At 50.2% G+C, this 19173-nt stretch overlaps 1 protein-coding gene across 3 annotated transcripts in view; it reads right to left on the bottom strand.

The window, feature by feature from the left end:
• Positions 1-773: 773 nt before the first annotated feature.
• The window catches only part of si:ch73-40a2.1 (tyrosine-protein kinase receptor UFO), a 48981-nt gene continuing 30581 nt past the window's right edge, over positions 774-19173 (bottom strand). For all 3 annotated transcript variants that reach the window (XM_038787546.1, XM_038787549.1, XM_038787547.1), the window contains 8 exons: positions 16338-16433; positions 14819-14899; positions 12585-12677; positions 8615-8736; positions 6732-6838; positions 6007-6166; positions 4070-4206; positions 774-1796 (listed from right to left, as the gene is read on the bottom strand). In XM_038787546.1, coding sequence (XP_038643474.1) covers positions 1508-1796; positions 4070-4206; positions 6007-6166; positions 6732-6838; positions 8615-8736; positions 12585-12677; positions 14819-14899; positions 16338-16433 — 1085 coding nt within the window. In that variant the 3' untranslated portion in view covers positions 774-1507. The remainder of the gene's footprint in view (positions 1797-4069; positions 4207-6006; positions 6167-6731; positions 6839-8614; positions 8737-12584; positions 12678-14818; positions 14900-16337; positions 16434-19173) is intronic.

Here is a 19173-nt window from a genome sequence, read left to right as displayed (position 1 = left end):
TGACTCTCTGTCTCTCTCTCCCTGACACACTCTCTCTCTCTCTCTCCTCCCCGGATTTATGTAGTGGCACCTTGGCAAGACTCCTGGGAGCAGGTTATCTTCCCGAGCAAGGAATCTACATCGATTGGAAAGCAAAAGGACTCATGACCCAATCGGAAGATACTCGACTGTCAGATAAACAGCCCCCTGCCCCCAATCCCCCCCCCCCCCCCCCCCCCCACACACACACACACACACACGCCAACCTACCCCCTCGATTTTCGATATTTTTACATCTATTGTAGAGAAATGTTCAAAGAAAACGACACCAAATAAAAATATTTCCAATATCCCGCTGATTTTTCCCCAGGGTCGCAGGCTGGGAGTGGTGATTGGAGATCGCTCATTCCTGGAGACTCCAGGTCAAGCCCCTGGAGGATTGTCAACCCCACCCCATACTCAGGAGGGCAGTCAATTCAGCCAACCTTCCCACCGTCGGTCACCCCCCCGGGTCTGGATGTTGGACTCAAACTGGTTGCTTCACGGCGCCGTGGTCCCGGGTTCGATTCCCGGGCTTGGCTCACTGTCTGTGCGGAGTCTGCCCGTTCTCCCCCCGTGTCTGCGTGGGTTTTCTCCGGGCGCTCCGGTTTCCTCCCACAAGTCCCCAAAGTCGTGCTTGTTGGGTGAATTGGACATTCTGAATTCTCCATCCGTGTACCCGAACAGGTGCCGGAATGTGGCGACGAGGGGCTTTTCACAGTAACTTCATTGCGGTGTTAATGTCAGCCTACTTGTGACAATAAAGATTATTGTTTATTATTAAAAAAACCCTATTCTATCATGGCTTCTGACCAGCCACATCATCTCCTCCCACGTACTCGCTCCGCAGGAGAGCTTCAAATGCACTTGTCAGCTAAGTACTGCCTTAGTTACCGGATGGATTGCAAAGGAAGAAAAGATAAGCTGCCGTGAATATAGAGGCGCAAGCTACGGAGCGTAAGCTCGCTGAAGGGCCTGTTGAGCACAGGGCTAAATCGCTGGCTTTGAAAGCAGACCAAGGCAGGCCAGCAGCACGGTTCAATTCCCGTAACAGCCTCCCCGAACAGGCGCCGGAATGTGGCAACTAGGGGCTTTTCACAGTAACTTCATTTGAAGCCTACCTGTGACAATAAGCGATTTCCCATTTTCATTTCATTTTGAAGCACTGCGTCCTGCTGGGCGAAGTACTGGCATGCATTTTGAGATGGACTGGGCCTGCAGGTGAGGGGTTGGACAGACCTGGAGAGCGCGTGCCCGTTCAGATATGGAGCTCACCTTTGCCTCTCCATCAGTCTTACTGATTGACGGCGCACAACTTTAAATTAACATCAGTGAGTGCAATTCGCACCAGAGGCCACCATGAGGCGATCTTGTCCGATTGACGCGCTCAAGGTTCACATGGTTCAATCAAGTTCTGTTAGATTTGTTGAGGAACGCAGAGGCAAGCCCGACTCACGGCCGCCTTGCACGGTCCGACGGCGGGCTCTGATCATCCAGCGATCAAACGTCCCACCTGCGTCCTTTCGCGGTCGCTTTCAGCGTCCACGTCATCGCCCAGATCCACAACGTAGAAGTTTCCCGTCCCACCTCTCCGGTCCTCGGCCCTGCCCATGGCCTGGGCGGCAGCCCCATGCGCCCCGGTGTTGCTGTAGTAGGCCTCAGACTGGTCCTCGAGGGTGGGCAAGGTGGAGAGAAATTCCTGGAGCAGCGATCCCAGTTCAGCGAAGGTCGGTCGCTGTTCTGGGTTCAAGAACCAGCAGCTGAACATGAGGTGGTACCTGGGAAGACAAGGCAGCTATCAGCAAAGAAGGGCTAACCCTGAAGTCTACCTAACGGCCATTGGCGCACATTTCTACCCGATTGGGGCGATTTCACGAAGGGGTCCTGCGCACAAAGGACATCGTCAATCTGGAACTGACTCCGACAAACACTACTGAGGTCTGTACTCGTTGGAGTTTAGAAGGATGAGGGGGGATCTTATTGAAACTTACAGGATACTGCGAGGCCTGGATAGAGTGGACGTGGAGAGGATATTTTAGGAAAAACTGGAACCGGAAGACACAATCTCAGACTAAAGGGAAGATCCTTTAAAACAGAGATGGGGAGGAATTTCTTCAGCCAGAGAGGGGTGAATCTGTGGAACTCTTTGCCGCAGAAGGCTGTGGAGGCCAAATCACTGAGTGTCTTTAAGACAGAGATAGATAGGTTCTTGATTAATAAGGGGATCCAGGGTTATGGGGAGACGGCAGGAGAATGGGGATGAGAAAGATATCAGCCATGATTGAATGGCGGGGGGCAGCACGGTGGCGCAGTGGATTAGCCCTGCAGCCTCACGGCGCCGAGGTCCCAGGTTCGATCCCAGCTCTGGGTCACTGTCCGTGCGGAGTTTGCACATTCTCCCCGTGTCTGCGTGGGTTTCACCCCCACAACCCAAAGATGTGCAGGGTAGGTGGATTGGCACACTAAATTGCCCCTTAATTGGAAAAAAAATTGGGTACTCTAAATTTATTTTTTAAATATATATATAAATAAATAAATAAAATTTTAAAAGTGATTGAATGGCGGAGCAGACTCGATGGGCCGAGTAGCCTAATTCTGCTCTTATGTCTTATGGATCCCGGCCCTGGGTCACCATCCGTGTGGAGTTTGCACATTCTCCCCCGTGTCTGCGTGGGTCTCACCCCTACAACCCAAAAAGATGTGCAGGGTAGGTGGATTGGCCACGCTAAATTGCCCCTTAATTAGGTTTTAAAAAAAAGAATTGGGTGCTATAAATTTATAAAAGAAAAAGGTATCAGAGATGTGAAACTAAGGTTGGCAAATGGAGTTCAGATCCACATCGGCCTTGATTTACCTGAATGGTCAAACAGGCTTGAAGAGCTGGAGTCTGCGTCAACTACTGACCCTCTGGACATATCTTTCTCACAGCAAGCTTCCCACTCAGAGCTTTCAGACAGAACGCCGATCAGTTGCGCCGTTAGCTGACGGCATGGCGCTCGACAAACCATTGCCCTCCAAACCCTATCACAAGACCTTTGACGCCCACTTCAGGCGTCTTATCTGAAACCATCACCTCCCACAATGCACCAGTCCCCCCATACTAGTGCAGTGAGGTCGCGGCCTAGATTGTTCTCGAGTAGGGTTCGCGTTCTCTCGAGTAGGAGATGTTCTGCAACATGCGATTTGAGGCTAGCTGCATTGACCAATAGCCTGTACTTTCTTACATCCCTGAGGGTCAGTTAGACCCAGTTGGGTAACCTTCTAATCCCTGAATTTAAAAAATAAATAAATTTAGAGTACCCAGTTCATTTTTTTTCCAATCGAGCGTGGCCAATCCACCTAGCCTGCACATTTTGGTGTTGTGGTGGCGAAACCCACGCAGACACGGGGAGAATGTGCAAACTCCACACGGACAGTGACCCGGGGCCGGGATTGAACCTGGGACCCCGGCGCCGCGAGACGGCAGTGCTCAGTAATCTCTGAATTTTAGCGGTTTGAGGATTCCTTCTGGGGCCACGGTTCGCGCTGATCCAGTACTGTACTGCCCGCTGTCCTTTGAATGAGACATTAAGCCAATTCTCCTTAGTTACTCTATCAATTGGGCAGCACGTTAGCACACGTGGGTAGCACTGTGGCTTCACAGCATCAGGGTCCCAGGTTCGATTCCCTGCTGTGTCACTCTCTGTGCGGGGTCTGCACGTTCTCCCCGTGTCTGCGTGGGTTTCCTCCGGGTGCTCCGGTTTCCTCCCACAGTCCAAAGACGTGCCGGTTAGGTGGATCGGCCATGCTAAATTGCCCCTTAGTGTCCAAAGGTTAGGAGGGGTTATTGGGTTACGGGGATAGGGTGGAAGTGAGGGCTTAAGCGGGTCGGTGCAGACTCGATGGGCCGAATGGCCTCTTTCTGCACTGTATGTTCTATGTATCTATAAATCTCGTATTCTCTATCAAATCCCCCATTAGCCTTCTCCGCAAGGTGGCAAACAATTGTGTCTTTTGATACTTTTCCGGGCCGGAGCGGAAAATCCTAATAGGTTGAGGAAGGGCAACTCACAGTCTGTCAAGGCAATCGGATGGCTGCTTCAGCCGGTTCCCCGCGTGTAGGAAGTCGTAAATCTCATGGTTTTGCAAGCCGGGGTAGGGTGATTTCCCCCAAGTCATAATCTCCCACATCGTCACCCCGAAGGACCACTGGAAACATGAAGGAGATGCAAGTTCGTTTCAGTGCCACTAGGATGACCTCCAGGCTTAACTTGTGCAACGCTCCCCTGCCATCTCCCCACCCCCTGTAAACTTCGACGCAACCGTACCTCTATCTCCCCCCCCCCCCCCCCCCCCCCCCCCCGTCTCACTCTTCCACAACCCAACTCACACCAGGTCCCGATCCCCCATCAGCGTCCAGTCCATCAATGCATCAAATATAAAATGATCAGCCCCCTTACACGCCTCTAATTCTCTCCTGACCTTTTAGCCCTCAGAGAACTCTGCAATTCTCCAATTGCGCCCTCTTAAGTAATGACAATTTCCTTCCTGCCTCCCCACCGTTAGCAGCTGTTCTTCGGTCAACTAATCTCTAAAATTCCTTCCCAAGACCTTTCCGCCTCTCCATCTCCCTTCCCTCCTTGGAGACACTCCTTAAGGGAGGGAGTTTAAGACTAGGGAGGTTATGCTGCAATTGTATAAGGTGTTAGTGAGGCCACACCTGGAGTATTGTGCACAGTTTTGGTCTCCTTACCTGAGAAAGGACGTACTGGCACTGGAGGGTGTGCAGAGGAGATTCACTAGGTTAATCTCAGAGCTGAAGGGGTTGGATTACGAGGAGAGGTTGGGTAGACTGGGACTGTACTCGTTGGAATTTAGAAGGATGAGGGGGGATCTTATAGAAACATTTAAAATTATGAAGGGAATAGATAGGATAGATGCGGGCAGGTTGTTTCCACTGGCGGGTGAAAGCAGAACGAGGGGGCATAGCCTCAAAATAAGGGGAAGTAGATTTAGGATTGAGTTTAGGAGGAACTTCTTCACCCAAAGGGTTGTGAACCTATGGAATTCCTTGCCCAGTGAAGCAGTTGAGGCTCCTTCATTAAATGTTTTCATGATAAAGATAGATAGTTTTTTGAAGAATAAAGGGTTATGGTGTTCGGGCCGGAAAGTGGAGCTGAGTCCACAAAAGATCAGCCATGATCTCATTGAACGGCGGAGCAGGCTCGAGGGGCCAGATGGCCGACTCCTGCTCCTAGTTCTTATGTTCTTAAGACTTGGGTTTTTTTTATGACCAACCATTTGCCTGAACGTATTCCTGTCGGTCTCAGAGTGAATCTTTATTTGATTCACGTTCCACCGTAGGACGTTTCGCTACGTTGAAGATGTTGTGCGAGTGGGCGTTACCACTTTCTGCAGGTCTGCTGTGTGGCAGACATACACCGCTCCGGGACATCAACTAAAAGCTCAGAGATTAGCACCCAATCGCTGAGGCGATGGCCCGTACTGGATAGGTACAACTTTACACATCATGGGGTGGGGGGAACGTCACTCATCCGTTTGTGCGGAGTTTGGTGCTTTCTGGCAGTGAGGTGCTAGAGGTGAGCCAATCGCTCCCAGGGCTGGGTGGGCGAGGAAGAAGTCAGACATGGCTTCTTATTCCCGCGACCTCTTTGGGGTGCGTCTGACCTGGACCTCTGGGGCGTAGAGAGGATTGGGGCCTGATTGCGACTCCCTCCACTGTGCCTCCCTCACTGCGTTCGCCCCAAAGTAAATCCATGGCTTCAGTCTCTCTTCCCCCTCCTTCCCTTCCACACTGCACCCCTATTGGCTTCTCCGCCCGGAGGAATTGGCACTGTTGGCATGAACTCTGCCCACGACGTGGCGAGAGACGCAAACGGGGATCAGGAGCAATCCTCGTTCCCTGCCCCTGCTGGAGGTGCCTCGAGTGTCTCCTGGTCCCCCTTCGCTGTTGCGTTCACCTGCAAAGTCTATGATAAAAGGGCGTACCACGTCACTTTTAGTCGTGTAGATCAACTCCGCCATGCTCTCAATCGCCATCCATTTCACAGGCATCTTGGAGACGGCTCTCTGCCGATAATAATTACTGCTGTAGATCTTTCTGGACAGACCAAAGTCAGCGACGCACACCCTCATACTGTCACACAACCTGCAGAGGAGGAATGGACATTAGGGGGAGGAGTCGGTTAATGGAGCGAGTTAGAATCCGAGGCTGCAGTTTGAGCAGATTTGGAGGAACTTTATTCTGCACCTAACCCGGTGCTGTACCTGTCCTGGGAGTGTTTGATGGGGACAGTGTACAGGGAGCTTTACTCTGTATCTAACCCCGTGCTGTACCTGTCCTGGGAGTGTTTGATGGGGACAGTGTAGAGGGAGCTTTACTCGGTATCTAACCCCGTGCTGTACCTGTCCTGGGATTGTTTGATGGGGATAGTGTAGAGGGAGCTTTACTCTGTATCTGACCCCGTGCTGTACCTGTCCTGGGATTGTTTGATGGGGACAGTGTAGAGGGAGCTTTACTCTGTATCTAACCCCGTGCTGTACCTGTCCTGGGAGTGTTTGATGGGGGAGAGTGTAGAGGGAGCTTTACTCTGTATCGAACCCCTGTATCTAACTCCACCCTGAGCAATGCAATAGCTCACTGGCTCACCGAAGCGGCTAACAACCGATCGTGAACGCTAAACCAAGTTACCGACTACTTGAACACGACTCACATGCAGTTCCGAGCTGCCAGATCTCGGTGCAGGAAGCCTTGGTTACTCAGATACTCCATTCCAGAAGCGATGTCAATCATGAACTTCAGGAGGAGCTGCAGAGGCAGCTGGGGAAGGAGAGAGAGATACGGTGTGAATATCCAGCACAGTGAACTGGTTCCGATGGCTCACCATCTCCCTGCATTATTTGGCGTCAGGTCAAGGACAGCGGGTTCCCACCCTCTCACACTTGAGACAGAAAATTCGGGGTTCAGGGTTCAACTCCGTAAACCCGATCGCGTGATCCAGGCCGACAGTCCCAGTACAGCGCTGGGGGAGCGCCGCACTGGCGGGGGTACCGTCTCTCTCAGTCGAAATGCTAAACCGAGGTCTGATCTGCCTCCTCAGGCCAACATTCAAAGTCGCTTGGCTCCGTTGGAAGAGCTCAGCCCCTATCTGCCTGGCGTCCTGATCAATATTCACCCCTCAGCCAATCACGTCGCTGCTTGCGGGACCTCCCTGCGTGTAAATTGGGTTCTGTGTTTCCCGTAAAATAACAGTGACTACGCTTCAAAGTAATTGGTTGCCAAGCTCTTTGTAAAGCTCAATCCGGAGATTGTGGGCGGCACGGTAGCACAGTTGGGTAGCACTGTGGCTTCACAGCGCCAGGGTCCCGGGTTCGATTCCCGGGCTTGGGTCGCTGTCTGTGCGGAGTCTGCACGTTCTCCCCGTGTCTGCGGGGGTTTCCTCCGAGTGCTCCGGCTTCCTCCCACAGTCCAAAGATTAGGGCAGCATGGTAGCACAGTGGTCAGCACTGTGGCTTCACAGCGCCAGAGTCCCGGGTTCGATTCCCGGGCTTGGCTCACTGTCAGTGCGGAGTCTGCACGTTCTCCCCATGTCTGCGTGGGTTTCCTCCGGGTGCTCCGGTTTCCTCCCACAAGTCCCGAAAGACGTGCTTGTTGGGTGAATTGGACATTCTGAATTCTCCCTCTGTGTACCCGAACAGGCGCCGGAATGTGGCGACTCGGGGATTTTCACAGTCACTTCATTGCAGCGTTAATGTAGGCCTACTTGTGACACTAAAGATTATTATTATTATTATACTTTACAATAGGAAACAGGGAGTGGACCATTTAACCTCTCAAACCTGTTCTGCCGTTTAACTAAATTATAGCTGACCTTCTACCTCACCATTCTATCTCCATGTCCCTTAATATCTTCAATATTTACAAATCTATTGATCTCAGTCTTAGACATACTCAATGACTGATTCTCCACAGCCATTCTAGGGGCAGAGAACTCCAAAGATTCACACCTCCTGAGTGAAGAAATTCACATAATCTCGGATTCGTTGCGGAAGGAGGCCGTTCGGCCCATCGGGCCAGCGCCAGCTCTCCAAACGAGCATTATGGTTCAGTGCCGTTTCCCTTGCCTTTTCCCCGTCACCCCAGTCCATTGCTTCCATTCAAGCGATCATCCGACGCCCCCTTGAAACGCCCCGGTTTACCCTGCCTCCACCACGCCTGCAGTCAGTGCCAGTCCAGACCCGAACCGCTCGCTGTGGTTTCTCGAAACCTGTTTGCTTCCTTCACAAATCACTTTAAATCTGTGGCCTTGATCCTTGTACGTGGGGGGGGGGGGGGGGGGGGGGGGGGAATCTCTTCAGATCTACTCTGTCCGGCCCTCCTCTCATTATTTTGATCGTCACCATCAAATCATCCCTTGGACATTTCCTCTCCAGGGAGAGCACTCCCAACCCTCTCCAATCTATCCTCAGAACTGAAGTTTCTCGAACCATAGGAAGGATACAGGGGGGGGAAATGGAGCCGTGGGCTGCTGGCAATAGATACAGTAAAATGCTGACAACTGGGCCCAATGGATTGACATGATTTAGACCCGGTTACCACGGCGTTTTCTCTGTGCCTTGCATTGAGGAGGAAGCTACGCAGATCTCCGTGTGGCATGAAGGGCAGGATGACCATTGGCATGGGCAGCTGGTCTTGGGGGCACAACTCGAACGATACCCCTACGGAAATAACAGCAGAAATAACCGAAATCAGCCAGTGACCATTGAACATTCCCAACAGGGCTGGAAAATCCCTGGCTTTCGAAAAAGAAGCGTCCGCGTTACGGTGAACCTTCAGAAATGACCGGACCAGCACTGTAGTGATATTCAGATATCAGTATACACGATCAATGTCTGTAAATGTAGTACAGTCATTTAAACACTAGATGGCTCACAGTCAGATACTATAAGAACTTGATGATGTGATTTAGAACAGTGAACAAGCAAGACATAGAATAGGTAGCGTGAGAGAAGGTAGAACTAGTTTGTTATAAAAGTGTATAGTTATATAGTTATCTGTATTATACTTTAATTCTTTATTGTTAGTTTAGTATTGAGTAAAAGGGCTCACAGTTTATTATTTTGTTACCCATTAAATAGTTCATCTTTCAACAAGAAGACTATTGGTCATTTTATCATCCTGGTGGATTCAAGAGTAATATATATAACATAGAACATAGAAAAATACAGCACAGAACAGGCCCTTCGGCCCACGATGTTGTGCCGAACTTTTGTCCTAGATTAAGAACAAATTAATCTACACCCTATCATTCTACCCTAATCCATGTACCTATCCAATAGCCGCTTGAAGGTCCCTAATGTTTCCGACTCAACTACTTCCACAGGCAGTGCATTCCATGCCCCCACTACTCTCTGGGTAAAGAACCTACCTCTGACATCCCCCCTATATCTTCCACCAATCACCTTAAATTTATGTCCCCTTGTACTGGTTTGATCTACCCGGGGAAAAGGTCTCTGACTGTCTACTCTATCTATCCCCCTGATCATTTTATAAACCTCCATCAAGTCTCCCCTCATCCTTCTCCGTTCGAATGAGAAAAGGCCTAGCACCCTCAACCTTTCCTCGTAAGACCTACTCTCCATTCCAGGCAACATCCTGGTAAATCTCCTTTGCACCTATTCCAAAACTTCCACATCCTTCCTCAAATGAGGCGACCAGAACTGCACACAGTAAATATATTTTAGATAAGTCATTACTTAAAATATAACAAGCACCACCGGGAATATCGTGTCCAATTAAGTTAAATCCGAGTAATAAATACAGAAGTATTTATAGTGTCTAATGCACAATCATTTTACTACCAGTATGTTGGAATGTGTGACAGACATCCTGTATCATGGTAATCGCTGTGCCTTCATGCTGTTATTTATATGGTGTGAAGTCATGAGAATGTCGCTTTAAGAAATGGTTAGCTGCTCATGTTACTGCAGTGATGTCAGAGTGTGGGTGGAGCTGAACTCTGGTTCTGCTTTTTAGTCTCACTCTGAGAAAAAGTTTGGGTGTGTCTGGGTTGTCCAGTGAGCTGCAGCGGACGTTAAACAAAGAGCCGTCCTGTTGACCTCTCTGCCATCCAAAGACTATCTCTGGATCAGTTGGTGAATTCAGAATTATAAATGTTCTCAATAGTGAATGTGAACCTAATGTGCTCCTGGTTATTTATATGCTAACTGTTTTTACGTGGACCCTCAAATCAGATAGGAATCTCGCTTGATGTAACTGGGAAAAACTTTGTCCGGAAACCAGAAATTGTTGCCTTTGTTTTTTCATGTATTTATTTAAGGCGTAGATGTTTGGATGATATGCATGAATGACATACATGACATGAAGTGTGATTGATGATGGCAGCTCAGAATTTCTTATCAAAGTAACCGCATTGTAAGTTTCCTTAACTGTAAAGCAGTTGAATTGATCTGAGGTAGGAGTAACGGAACAATACTATCTGCATTATATTTAAAACACCCCCGATCACCTGAAATAGTATGCACCTGACTACCGTGTCTTGCAAGATTTGCTCCGAAATTACTAAAGAATGTTACATAATTAAAGGGAGAAAAGGCAGCACGGTAGCACAGTGGTTCGCACAGTTGCTTCACAGCTCCAGGGACCCAGGTTCGATTCCCGGACTTGGGTCACTGTCTGTGCGGAGTCTGCACGTTCTCCCCCACCGTGTCTGCGTGGGTTTCCTCCGGGTGCTCCGGTTTCCTCCCACAGTCCAAAGATGTGCAGGTTGTGGTGACATGCATCACTGTAAATACACAAGGGGTTAATGTACATGCACTAAGACTAAATAAACACTAGAGGGAGCACCAGAGACATCATGACATGCAGACATACAGCTAATGAGCACATAGAATAGGACACGACCAATGGGCAGTCAAGACACCCAGAGGTGACACTACCACAAGGGGGCACTTCACAACCCATATATAAGGACAGGGCACACATGCTCTGTCTCTTTCCACAGGCGACACTTAGAGAGAAGGACAGGGGCAAATCAGAAGCATCACACCCACCACATGGCTTAGAGCAGACTGGTTAGTTAGACTGAGTTGCTCAGTGTGCTTAACATGACATCCTGATGTCTCTGGTGCTCCCTCTAGTGTTTACTTAGTCTTAATGTATTTGCATTGACCCCTTGTGTATTTACAGAGATGCACATCACCACACAGGTTAGGTGGATTGACCGTGCTAAATTGCCCTCAGTGTCCAAAAAAGGAGAGGTGGGGTTACTGGGTTACGGGGATAGGGTGGAGGCGTAGGCTTATGTAGGGGGCTCTTTCCAAGAGCCGGTGCAGACTCGATGGGCCGAATGGCCTCCTTCTGCACTGTAAGTTCTCTGATTCTCTAAATTCTGGGCAGTCAGGAAGAATGTTCGGGCCTTGGAAAGGGTGTGGAGGAAACTTATTAGAATGGTGAATGTCAGACAATAACATAATTCTTACAGCGCAGGAAGAGGCCGTTTTCAAAGGCGAACTGGATAGATCTAACGGGGAAATGTTTCATGGCTGTGAGGATGGATCAGGGAAGTTGGAATAATTTTTTTTAAATTCATTTTGTTATGGGTTGTGGACTTCGCTGGGCCGGGCCCATCATTTATTGTCCGTCCCTAATTGCCCCTTGAGAAGGTGGTGGTGAGCTGCCTTCTTGAACCGGCTGCAGTCCATCGGATGTAGGCACACCCACTGTGCTGTTAGGGAGTGAGTTCCAGGATGTTGCCCCCAGCGACAGTGAAGGAACGGCCAATATATTTCCAAGTCAGGGTGGTAGGCCGCTCGGAGGGGAACCTCCAGGTCATACCAGGTGCCCCCAGGTATCTGCTGCCCTTGTCCTTCGAGATGGTAGCTCTTTCATGTATCGGAAGATGGGCCAACTGGCCTCCATCTACTATGGACTTTCCATAGAGGGAATGCAGCCTAATCCCCGGGATGGCAGGACAGTCCTGTGAAGGGAGATTGAGGAGACAGGGCCTTGTATTCTCCAGAGATCAGTAGATCGAGAGGTGACTTCATTGAAACTTTCAAAATTCTCAAAGGGGACCACATGGTAGATGTGGATGTTTGCCCCTGCGATGGGGGGGGGGGGGGGGGGGGGGGGGGGGGGGGGGGGAGCTGGGGTCTTGAACCCCAGTTAGGTGGGGTTACAGGGATAGGGCTGGGGGAGTGGGCCCAAATAGGGAGCTCTTTCAGAGGGTCAGTGCAGACTGGATGGGCCAAATGGCCTCCTTCTGCACTGTAGGGATTCTACGACACAGTAATCCAGAGGCCCAGACTGACGGCTACGAGCACGATTCTCACTGTGACAAGCGGCGGAATTTAAATTAAACAAATTAATCTGGAACTTTAAACACAATTAGCCTCAGTGGTGGTGACCAGGCCAACTATCGCCGATTGTTCCAGCTCCTCTACCTGGTCAGCAAGGCAAACAAGGCAGAAGAATTTTGCGAGGAGGAAGGCAGGATGACCTCACTTTCCCAGTGAAAGCTGCCGCAATCGGGTAACCCCCATACCTATCAGCCTGAGGACGTTTGGGTGGTCGAAACCTTGCATCAATTCCGCTTCCCTCAGGAACGACTCCAGCTCGGGTTTTGAATCCAGTCCCTCTAGAAGGCAAAGAGAAGATTTGACGTCCGCGTAATGGCATGTCGAATGGACACAGAATTCCTGCGGTGCAGGAAGAGGCCATTCGGCCCATTGACCGTCTGAAAGGGCATCCCACCTAGGTGCACAATCCCAATGGACCCAAACCCCTTCCCATTCACTCCCACTGTCCACAATCCCAATGGACCCAAACCCCTTCTCGTTCACTCCCACTGTCCACAATCCCAATGGACCCAAACCCCTTCTCGTTCACTCCCACTGTCCACAATCCCAATGGAAATAAACCCCTTTCATTCATTCCCACTGTCCACAATCCCAATGGACCCAAACCGCTTCCCATTCACTCCCACTGTTCACAATCCCGATGGACCCAAACCCCTTCCCATTCACTCCCACTGTCCACAATCCCAATGGACCCAAACCGCTTCCCATTCACTCCCACTGTCCACAATCCCAATGGACCCAAACCCCTTCCCGTTCACTCCCACTGTCCACAATCCCAATGGACCCAAACCCTTTCCCGTTCACTCTCACTATCCACAATCCCAATGGACCCAAACCCCTTCCCATTCACTCCCACTGTCCACAATCCCAATGGACCCAAACCCCTTGCCGTTCACTCCACTGTCCACAATCCCAATGGACCCAAACCCCTTCCCGTTCACTCCACTGTCCACAATCCCAATGGACTCAAACCCCTTCCCATTCACTCCCACTGTCCACAATCCCAATGGACCCAAACCCCTTCCCGTTCACTTCCACTGTGCACAATCCCAATGGACCCAAACCCCTTCTCATTCACTTCCAGTGCACAATCCCAATGGACCCAAACCCCTTTCCCGTTCACTCCCACTGTCCACAATCCCAATGGACCCAACCCCTTCCCGTTCACTCCCACTGTCCACAATCCCAATGGACCCAAACCCCTTCCCGTTCACTCCCACTGTGCACAATCTCAATGGACCCAAACGCCTTCCCATTCATTCCCACTGTCCACAATCCCAATGGACCCAAACCCCTTCCCGTTCACTCCCACTGTACACAAACCCAATGAACCCAAACCCCTTGCCGTTCACTCCCACTCTACACAATCCCAATGGACCCAAATCCCTTCCCGTTCACTCCCACTGTCCACAATCCCAATGGACCCAAACCCCTTCTCGTTCACTCCCACTGTCCACAATCCCAATGGACCCAACTGCCTTCCCACTTCACTCCCACTGTGCATAATCCTAATGGACCAAACCCCTTCCCGTCACTCCCACTGTCCACAATCCCAATGACCAAACCCCTTTCCCAATCACTCCCACTGTCCACAATCCCAATGGACTCAAACCCCTTCCCGTTCACCCACTCTACACAATCCCAATGGACCCAAACCCCTTCCCGTTCACTCCCGCTGTCCACAATCCCAATGGACCCAAACCCCTTGCCGTTCACTCCCACTCTACACAATCCCAATGGACCCAAATCCCTTCCCGTTCACTCCCACTGTCCACAATCCCAATGGACCCAAACCCCTTCTCGTTCACTCCCACTGTCCACAATCCCAATAGACCCAAACTGCTTCCCATTCACTCCCACTGTGCATAATCCTAATGGACCCAAACCCCTTCCCGTTCACTCCCACTGTCCACAATCCCAATGGACCCAAACCCCTTCCCAATCACTCCCACTGTCCACAATCCCAATGGACTCAAACCCCTTCCCGTTCATCCCACTCTACACAATCCCAATGGACCCAAACCCCTTCCCGTTCACTCCCCCAGTCCACAATCCCAATGGACCCAAACCCCTTCTCATTCACTCCCACTGTCCACAATCCCAATGGACCCCAAACCCCTTCCCGTTCACTCCCATTGTCCACAATCCCAATGGACCCAAACCCTTTCCCGTTTATTCCAATTATAAAGAACAGAAACGGACCAGCTCTCTCCCATTCCGTGCCGATGTGTGGAATCCAAATTCACTTTCTAATACATATCGCAACGGATCAAATCCCTTCCGATTCACCTCCACGTCTAGAATCCCTACAGACCAAATATCCAAAGGTCTAAGGTACCAAGCATGTGTTTTATCATAACCCCAGTGCATCATTTCTCAGGAAAACATCACGATCTGACTCCGCGGAGTTTCAACTTACGTTTCATCGTCTTAACAGCAACATTCTGGACAACGGCGTCCGTTTGGGCTAGTGTTCCCCGGTAAACCGAGCCAAACTCTCCTAATGATCAGGGATAAGACACAGAGATGTCAGCCCACCTATACCGTTCCGGCAACCATTAGACACCCCGCCCGCTCCATTCAATTGAGTAGGTTTGTTGGTCGCTGCTGATAGCGCCACCACCTGGCAAAGTACTGAACCACGCACTGATGGATGACCTATTGCCATACCAAGTCAAGCCATCTCAGATAAGACTGTGTGCGTTAGTGCTAGCAGGTCTTTGACAGTATTCCGAAGACAGGGAGTGGTTAAGGTGGTGGGGGGGGAGGGGGGGGGATATAAACCAGAGCTCCGGCACCTGATCATTTAATAGCAATAATCTTTCATGAGTGTCACATGAAATGAAAAATGAAAATCGCTTATTGTCACGAGTAGGCTTCAAAGAAGTTACTGTGAAAAGCCCCTAGTCGCCACATTCCAGCGCCTGTCCGGGGAGGCTGGTACGGGAATTGAACCGTGCTGCTGGCCTGCTTGGTCTGCTTTCAAAGCCAGCGATTTAGCCCAGTGAGCTACACCAGCCCCTATGTAGACTTACGTTAACGCTGCAATTAAGTCACTGTGAAAATCCCCTCGTCGCCACATTCCGGCGCCTGTTCGGGTACACAGAGGGAGAATTCAGAATGTCCGATTCACCCAACAAGCACGTCTTTCGGGACTTGTGGGAGGAAACCGGAGCACCCGGAGGAAACCCACGCAGACACGGGGAGAACATGCAGTCTCCGCACAGACGGACACCCGAGGCCGGAATTGAACTCGGGTAGCACAGTGGTTAGCACAGTTGCTTCAAAGATCCAGGGTCCCAGATTTGATTCCCGGCTTGGGTCACTATCTGTGCGGAGTCTGCACGTTCTCCCCCCGTGTCTGCGTGGGTTTCCTCCGGGTGCTCCGGTTTCCTCCCACAGTCCAAAGACGTGCAGGTTAGGCGGATTGGCCGTGCTAAATTGCCCTCAGTGTCCAAAAAGGTTGGGTGGGGTTATTGGGTTACGGGGTTAGGGTGGCGGTGCGGCCTTAAGTGGGGTGCTCTTTGTAAGGGCCGGTGCAGACTCGATGGGCCGAATGGCCTCCTTCTGCACTGTAAGTTCTATGATTCTATGATTCACTGCCGCTGTGAGGTAGAGGTGCTGACCACCATGCTGCTGTTCCGCCCCTATCTTTCAGAAACAAAGTCCCCATCTGCCTTTCTCAGTCGCTACTTGTAACAAAAGTTAGGGGGCCTCCTGGTCAACAGTTAATCCGCATCCAACGTCACTAAAGCAGTTCCTCCGATTTTTATCCCATTGTTGTTTGTGGGAGCTTGCTGTGCATACGTTAGCCGCCAGGTTTCCAATGTTACCTCCACTGGCTGCGCTTAAGGGGTGCGTCGCTAGCCGCAAAACAGTCTGAGGCGGTTTGAGGGGCACAAGTACAAATTCGCGGCTCTATCCCCCCTTTCGCTTACCTTCACCAAGGACTTGACCCAGGGACAGGGAACTCCGATCCCGCATCACCTTCCTCAGGTTCAGCTTCAGAGAGTTACTGATACTGAGATGTTGCACTGGAGGACGAGAAAGGGTACAGCGAGCGTCAGTGAGGTAAGATACCGCAAACCGAACAGGGTAGAGAGGAAGAGAGAGCAGGGAGGAGCGAGGGGAAGTGCAACTGGGCGAGAATCCCAAACAATTCTTTTTTTAATTTGTAAGGAATGGATACTTTACCCCAGGAGTGATGACTCTAACCAATAGGCAGCTTTTAGTCAAGGTAAACTTTAATTTAAACACAGAATTAACCGCAGTAACACCAGAGAAAATAGCTTCACGTTATCAGTTAAGCAGTTCTTAAACACAAGGAAAATCTTAAATTTACTATCTGTACCTGACACTAACTCCAATTAAGCAACCCAATACAGTTCAAATGCCACTTATAAATAAAGTTCACAAACAGATTACTTGCTTAGTTGTGTCGACCTTTGGACAGAGTTCCTTTCAAGAGCAGATTTAGTGCACTTCTGCTCAACCTAGTAGCATTTGGCAAAACTGCTGTTCAAATCCTTCGGTTTTGACAGGCTCAAATCTGATGGCAAACTGCGAAACTACAGACAGACCTGGCTCCTCCCATTAATTCCATCATCTGTATCCCATTAAGACGTCACATGACCTGCTCAGCTAGGACTAAATACAGCCCCATATAAATTATCTACTCTCCGGGGAATCTCCAGCAACCATAACAATATCCCATTAGCCCTTTATCTGTAACCGGTGAAGTGGTTGGAATAGATCTTGACCTCGCCTTTTATGACCTCTTAATTACAGATTTAACAGGCACACAGTCTGGATACTTTAACCAAGGTTCTTAATAATATTGCTGCAACAAATATATACGTTAACCCAGGCTTTTAATAACTGTTACTGTCACAAATATAAAATGTAATTTGCAACTATTTCAACATTCATCACACAACAGACAAGGATTGAGACAGTTGGGAGGGAAAGGAGGACAGAAGGTATTAGTTGGATTGGCCATGCTGAACGATTTCCCCTTAGTGTCCAAATATGTGCAGGTTATGTGGGGTTACGTGGATAGGGCGGGGGGAGTGGGCCGAGGTAGGGAGCTCTTTCAGAGAGTCGGTGCAGACTCGATGGGCTGAATGGCCTCCTTATGCACTGTAGGGATTCTATGGATTTGATGAAACAAGTACTTATAGAACAAAGAACAAAGAAAAGTACTGCACAGGAACAGGCCCTTCGGCCCTCCAAGCCTGTGCCGACCATGCTGCCCATCCAAACTAGAATCTTCTACACTTCCTGAGTCCGTATCCCTCTATTCCCATCCTATTCATGTATTTGTCAAGATGCCCCTTAAATGTCACTATCGTCCCTGCTTCCACCTTCTCCTCCGGCAGCGAGTTCCAGGCACCCACTACCCTCTGTGTAAAAAAACTTGCCTCGTACGTCTCCTCTAAACCTTGCCCCTCGCACCTTAAATCTATGCCCCCTAGTAATTGACCCCTCGACCCTGGGAAAAAGACTCTGACTATCCACTCTGTCTATGCCCCTCATAATTTTGTCGACCTCTATCAGGTCACCCCTCAACCTCCTGTCATTCCAGTGAGAACAAACCGAGTTTATTCAACCTCTCCTCACAGCTAATGCCCTCCATACCAGGCAACATCCTGGTAAATCTCTTCTGCACCCTCTCTAAAGCCTCCACATCCTTCTGGTAGTGTGGCAACCAGAATTGAACACTACACTCCAAATGTGGCCAAGCTAAGGCTCTATACTGAAGGGAGACAACAAGAATAACATAAACATTGGTGTCAGTGAGGCAGTGAAGTTGGAGGGTAATGATCAAGAGAAGGACCAACCATTTTCAGATGGGTCATTCAATGACCTTCCTCCATCATAAAGTTAGATGTGGGGAGGTTAGTTGATGACTGCACAATGTTCAGAGCCATTTCCACTCCTCAGATACTGAAGTAATTTGTGTGCATGCGCAGCAAGACCTGGGCGATAATCGGGACTGCGGACATTCAGTGGCATTGCCATCACTGAATCCCCGCTATCAACATCCTGGGGGCTACCATTGACCAGCAATCAAACTGGACCCGGCCTGTGGCTACCAGGGCAGGTCAGAGGCTGGGAATCCTGCGGAGAGTAACTCACCCCCTGTCCCCCCCCCAAAGCCTGTCCACCATCTACAAGGCACAAGTTAGGAGTGTGAGGGAATACTCTCCACTCGCCTGGATGAGCGCGGCTCCCAACAACACTCGAGAAGCTCGACACCATCCAGGACAAAGCAGCCCCGCTTGATCGGCGCCCTATCCACAAACATTCAAACCCTCCACCACCGACGCACAGCCGTGTGCACTGTCCAAAGACGCACCACAGCCACTTGCCGTGGCTCCTTCGACAGCACCTTCCAAACCCGCCACCTCTACCGTCTAGAAGGGCAGGAGACACATGGAGAACACCATCACCTGTAACTCCCCTCCAACTAACGCACCATCCTGACTTGGAACTACAATAGAACAAAGAACAAAGAAAAGTACAGCACAAGAACAGGCCCTTCGGCCCTCCAAGCCTGCACCAACCATGCTGGCCCATCAAAACTAAAATCGTCTACACTTCCGGGGTCCGTATCCCTCTATTTCCCATCCTACTCATGTATTTGTCAAGATGCCCCTTAAATGTCACTATCGTCCCTGCTTCCACCACCTCCTCCGGCAGCGAGTTCCAGGCACCCACTACCCTCTGTGTAAAAAACTTGCCTCGTACATCTCCTCTAAACCTTGCCCCTCG

The sequence above is a fragment of the Scyliorhinus canicula genome, chromosome 31, assembly GCF_902713615.1.
Source record: "Scyliorhinus canicula chromosome 31, sScyCan1.1, whole genome shotgun sequence".
In the NCBI taxonomy this organism is placed as follows: Eukaryota; Metazoa; Chordata; class Chondrichthyes; order Carcharhiniformes; family Scyliorhinidae; genus Scyliorhinus; species Scyliorhinus canicula.
The sequence above is the reverse complement of the archived record's forward strand: the minus strand, read 5'-3'. Positions and strand labels throughout refer to the sequence as shown.